General features: G+C 37.0%; 1 protein-coding gene across 4 annotated transcripts in view; it reads right to left on the bottom strand.

Annotated features, from left to right (window-relative positions):
- Nucleotides 1–238: 238 nt before the first annotated feature.
- zfpm1 (zinc finger protein, FOG family member 1) overlaps nt 239–6,000 on the bottom strand; it is a 205,190-nt gene continuing 199,428 nt past the window's right edge. For all 4 annotated transcript variants that reach the window (XM_073070199.1, XM_073070198.1, XM_073070200.1 and 1 more), the window contains 2 exons: nt 5,658–5,801; nt 239–5,357 (listed from right to left, as the gene is read on the bottom strand). In XM_073070199.1, the coding sequence (XP_072926300.1) occupies nt 2,857–5,357; nt 5,658–5,801 (2,645 nt within the window). In that variant the 3' untranslated portion in view covers nt 239–2,856. The remainder of the gene's footprint in view (nt 5,358–5,657; nt 5,802–6,000) is intronic.

Genomic DNA, 6,000 nt, shown 5'->3' with positions numbered 1-6,000 from the left:
TATGTTGTCACTTCACTCTTTTTCAAAGTATGGTGGCACAAACAAAGTTATCCATGTGATCCATCACCAGACAGGGCTTACTACAGACGCTGCATACATGAAAATGTCCAGATTTATTGATGTGATGTAGTTGCAATGATCTGTTTCTAAGTAATTAGGTTTTTGCTCTGAGAACTACACTGCCTCAGAGAGAAACACAAGAAACCAAAGGACACACACAGACAAGGGAGGCAGAGTAGTGCTTCAAGATGTCCCATGGGACAATTTATTAGCATGCATAGCTCAAACTAGTGTGTAGTGGGTCAATTCCCAATTGGAAATTAAGAATGACATTCACTTTAATAGCACGATCATTTTCAGACATGGTTAAATCATCGAAGGCCACTTTCAACTCAAAGTTGAAAGTTATTGGTCACTATAGTAGGCAAATTCAGAGAGGTATAAAATTGGTGAATTGAAACATAAATATTCTGTAAATAGCTTCTAAACTACATCATTCAGCAGAATTTATACAATACAGTGCAAAAAGTGTAAAAATGGATTTATTAAACTGAACATCCATTAGCACTGCTTTGTAGAGAGAGGCTTATGCCAAGATTTATTCCACAGATCATAGTAAACACTGCTCTACAATATAAATAAATTAACAGCACCTTCTGGAAAAGTAAAAAATCTTGTATTTCATAAAGTTGTAGAAAGACACACATGCAACCAAAGCCTAGCTTTTCCAATTACATAGGAACAATCATGCAAACAACAAGAGTTTCAGAGACTATATACCTTTTGTTTGATTCAACTTCATTTAAATGTCATTGCTTTTATTTTTAATAAAATATTTGTAGTCTACAAACTCTATAGTCGCCCATTGAGTTTTATTAAATTTAGTGATGTAACAATGTTCTTGATGAATAAAGTCAAAATTATATTTAAAAATATACCACAATAAACCTTCAAAAAGACTAGCAAGGCATTGCAGGTAACAGTCTACAGATGTAATATTTGGTCAGTAACATGTTTTGACCCTCAAGAGAGAACGTCTATCTGCCAGTGAGTGGATCAAATACTTGCACCGTTTGGTTCAAGTACCAGTGCTGCCTATTACTTTCATTCAGAACAGGAATAAGTGTGTTTCTTAAGGTCCAAACAAGCCACAACGTTCATGGGCAGAAATTGGGTGAAGAAAAAGGGAAGCAATTAAACAGAGAAACTAAGATTAAAAGCTATTGCTGGCAATCTGTTTAGGTTGGATAGTTTAATTGCGTGCTCCATCTTTTATGAAACTTATTCAAATAGAAATGGCAGAGGCAGATGGATAGCATTCTCTCCCTTCTTCCATGTTGCTTTTCTCCCTCCCAAATTTAGAAACATTAAATCATTTTAACTAACATGAATGCCCTTGAACATTGTGACTTGCTCCTCACTTCTAACATTACACCTTTTAGATGAGTATTATTAAATATAATAATGGTGAATGTTATTCCTGAAGAACACCACATTGATAAAGATTAGGAATCATTTACATTTAAACACCAAGATACCATTTGATCCATTAAGCACATTTAATGTGCATTATAGCAATAAGCTACATCTACAAATAAAATGCAAAAAGGGGAAAGGGAATTAACCGCAGGGGGATACATTGAACTTTGAAATCTTGCACAATCAAACAATTCAAATTACTGATTGATCAGAGCCCTGTTTTTGGTAAAATAATCTCAAAATTAAAAGAAGATGCATTTCTGTCAGCACTTTTTTTTAAATTAGTGCTGGCTTTGCACATAAACCCTCATAATAAATACAACACTAATAAATAAAAATTAAAGACATTTCTATGTTTGAACTAAATGCACTGAAACAGAAGTCAAAAGGATTAGCATGCACTAAATAATTAACAAGATTATTAAGTCTACACGAACTAGCTTTAAATTATCCTACCCCCAATTACTTTTTAATATCTCAGTAGTATTCAGCCATCAGTTTCATGTGATAAGTATTGCATGAAAATGTGAGCATACTTCTTTGGCATCACTGCCAATAATTTGACATATAAATACTGAATTTGTAAGTTCTGCTCATTCTGTGACAACCATGCCTATCTGAAAATTAAACTACATTTGATACCTGAAGTAGTTTGAAATTTATGGCCAGTTAGCTGTTTTTAATGATTATTAGGACTTCCTCAAGGCTGAAATAAAAATAGGAAACAGAGGCACTCTGTTAATAAATCCTTTAGTAGAAAGAGGTTTAACCACATGTACTGAGGATTTAACATAAATACTTTCAATGAAAAAATTAGTGGGATATCTCAACTTTAACTAATCTTAGGATTTTCTTCCTAGTTTCAAGATCTGCAGGCTATTCTCCTAAATGGAAGACAAAAAGTGGATGTCAGGTTGTCAGAAGTGTTGAATTTCTGATATTTGTTTGATTTTATTAACTTGCCCAAAGGCCGCAAATGGGCATTTTGAAAAAGAGAGCTGATATAGCAAAATTGGTTTCCAAAACTTCACTAATAAAATTAAGTTATGCAACTAATAAACACACTTTTTAACATGAGAGACATGTTAAACCAAGCACATAAATGGAAAAACTATTTTGTTTTGGTGAATGATATTTATCATCTAAGCATGAAGTTTCAAATTAATCCAATTTAAAGACAGTTTTGAAGCAAAAAAATCTTTCCACCCTGGGTCAATTCCACCATTATTAAAATTGGAATTTGGTTAACCTTTGAACGTGAGAAACCAATGTGTTTTCATGATTGTTTCTAAACTGCACGAAGGTATTAAGGTGTGAGATAATTTGTGTCAAAACACCACAGCAAACATTTAGGATATAGTCCGTAGCTGTAAAAACTCATTTAACATGTTCTGCAGTATGAGAAGAACAGTAATACTTCTTGTGAGCTATAAAAGTTGAAAGACTACTGAACTTGATGTTACACAAGCGACAGTATCTGCTGTTTCCATTCTGCACAGGGCTTGGGAGTGTCATAGCTGTTTGAACAGATTTGTCAACATTATTGTGTGGACTGAGGGATTTGAAGCCTAGATCCCTGGGGCTATCAGGCACTGGTGAGATTTTAAGAGCAACATTAGGGGATGGCATTATTGAAGGTTTAGGTGAGATATTCTGCAGAGGAGATTCAACTGAAGATTGGGATGAGACAGACTCTCTTTGATCTTTGGCATTTGGAATATTCTTCTGTATTTGAGCACTCAACTTTGGAGATAGAGCAGGAACTCTTGAGTTTTGAGGACTGCTTTCAGAAATACTATTTGTCATGAGTTTACTTTGTGATACTATGTCCTCCATTGCACCTTCTACTGCATACCCAGGTGAAAGTTGCTTGGTCAACAGCAAATCATGTGCATTTTTAAAATGCTCAGTAAGGTCTCCTTCAATTGGCCCATTGAGTGGGCAATAAGGACAGATGACTGAATGAGTACGTTTAGGTGTTGAGAAGGTCTTAAAGTGAGACGATAACTGAGGCCCAGCTTGCAGAGTATCTGGACTGCAGTGGTACATTCCTGGTGAGTTACTTGGAGTAATGGAGGCATTAACTAAGTTTGGACTTTCTGGAATACATTTAGTGCTTGTTTCTTTCTTCTTCAATTCCTCTGCTTGTACATGAGGATCTGCAATTTCCATCCTATTCTTCTTAGCTTTCACTGACGCAGGACTCTGCATTTTCACCCTGCCGAGAAGATCCACCTTATTATGCTGAAGGGCAGTAGCAGAACAGTAATACTTCTTGTGAGTAAGATAATTTTCCACACTGTTAAAACTAATTTTACAGGAGGTACATTCATGGTAGTCTGTTGAAAAACGCAAAGCTGGAAGCAAAGGGGTAGCGGGAATTACTGGTTCTTCCTTAATACGAGGCTTTTTGCTAAGATCAATTGGTCCATCAACATCAGAACTTGAACCTGGTGATGAAGTTGCACTGGACTGAGTAGTTAACATATAACTTGTTGACAGGGAAAGGGATTCATTTGACCTTGAAGAAATTGAGAGTGTTTCCTGTTTTACTTTCAAAGCTTCTACGTTGTTAGAAGCCCCAGCATTTTGAAGGGTGCCAGCAGAAGGACTATGAATAGGCACTTCACTTGGAGAGGGAGGTGGAAGTGGGTGGTGGCCTGAGCCATGAATCTCATACAGCTTTCTACGTCTGCGCGTACGTACAGTTTGCTGAAGGACTGCCACTTTCCCACCATTTGGCCTCCGCAACGGAGGGTCATGTCTCGAAGCGCAATACAAACGTTTGTGCACAACATAGGTTTCATGACGTGTAAACCTTATATTACAAGCTTCACAAACAGTTTTTGAAGGGTCCAGGTCAAAGTCTTCAACAGAGTTGCTAGGACTTCGACTACCTTCACTAATTCTACTCACGCTTTCTCCTTCAGAGGAAGTATCCTTCATTGCAATGTCCTCAGATTTGATTTCCGGTACTTTATTCTCCACAGGTGGAATCCGTACGTCTTTTTCAGAGTCTGTCTGTGAGGAGGAAGCAGCATGCTGATTTTCCATTACTAAAGTTGGGCAATGAGATGTTTGTTCAGTTTTGTTTATTGATGCGGAATCCTTCCCAGTTTCATCAACAGCTGGGTTATCTACCTGTTGATGCCTACTAGAACAATACAATCGTTTGTGTGCCAAGTAGTTGTTAATATTATTGAATGTAATGTCACATTCATAGCATGTGGCTCCTTTTTGAATGGGCGCTCCTGCATAAAGGACTGGATAGTTGTTAACCCCTTGTTTCAGTCTGCTATGCACCAGCTCAGACATTTTAGCTAAAATTTCTGAAGCTTGTGGAAATGAGGAAGTATCATGACTGAACATGTATGGAAGCAGAACAGTCCCTTCAGACATAACTGAGCCAGTCCCAGAATGGACTGGGCTGGAGGCTGGTGTTGGACTTGAATGTTCTGACTTCACTTTTACTAACAGGGTGCTCCTTGGGGACAAAATGCTGTTGGAATGGTCAGGGGTGGGATCTTCCTGGCCTTCCATAGTTCTATCAACTTCCACATCAGCTTTCAAATTGAGAGGTTCTTCTTTGATTTTCACCATTACATTGAGTTCCTCAGGAATGTCTTTATTCACAGGAGAACCTCCATCTTCCTTGCCCCTAGTTTCCTCCATATTGTGCTGTAGCTCATTGCCTTGGTGAATCTCCATGTGTTTGACTAGGTCAGCTGAATCTTTTAGCTTTTCTTGACTTTGATGACATTGAAATGTATCCTGAGACGCATGAATTGAGCTGTGCTGCTGTAAGCTTGATTCGGAATCCCCAACGTACTCACACTGGCTACATTTCAAATTCGGGAAAGGACTTGCAACTTTCCCAACTGCAATGAAGAAATTGAAAAAGTTATTACAAATAAAAAAAAATACAGCATTATTTCAGTTTGGTTATTATACAGAATATCTCAAAACCATCAATTCTACACAGCTGGCACTACATGCAAATGTGATGGTCTTTTAAAACCAATCTTAGTATTTACAAATGGTTTTCCTTAGAATATGAAAACATGATTCTTTTGAAAGTGTATTTTATATTATTATATCAAATAGATCATTAGTAATGCAAACTTTTCCAATTTTCCACCAACACTAAGAGAACCAAATTTCAGACCATTCTTACTTACCTGTTAAAGGTAGTGCTGGTACTCCTGGTGCTGGAGATTGTGCTTCACTCTTTGAACCGGGCTGGCATACCATATGATTGGTAACTAGATGACTATACAGGATGTCTCTTGTGGTAGAGACAAATCCACAGCCATGACAAACACCTATAGCAAACCACAACAGCTTTAGAAATATTGGAAATCTATACCCTCTCTATCAACTTTATATACAACATATGCTATTTTGCCCTATGCACAGTATTTTAGAACTGATACCTTTTTAAAAATTAAGTTCACTGATGTGTTAGCATTAACAATTACATAGAAACATGTCTGGATCATTGAGCTCCTTCAACTTTCTCTC

This window comes from Hemitrygon akajei, chromosome 17 (assembly GCF_048418815.1).
Source record: "Hemitrygon akajei chromosome 17, sHemAka1.3, whole genome shotgun sequence".
NCBI classification, from domain to species: Eukaryota; Metazoa; Chordata; class Chondrichthyes; order Myliobatiformes; family Dasyatidae; genus Hemitrygon; species Hemitrygon akajei.
Note: the sequence above shows the minus strand (reverse complement) of the source record. Positions and strands in the feature narration are given on the sequence as shown.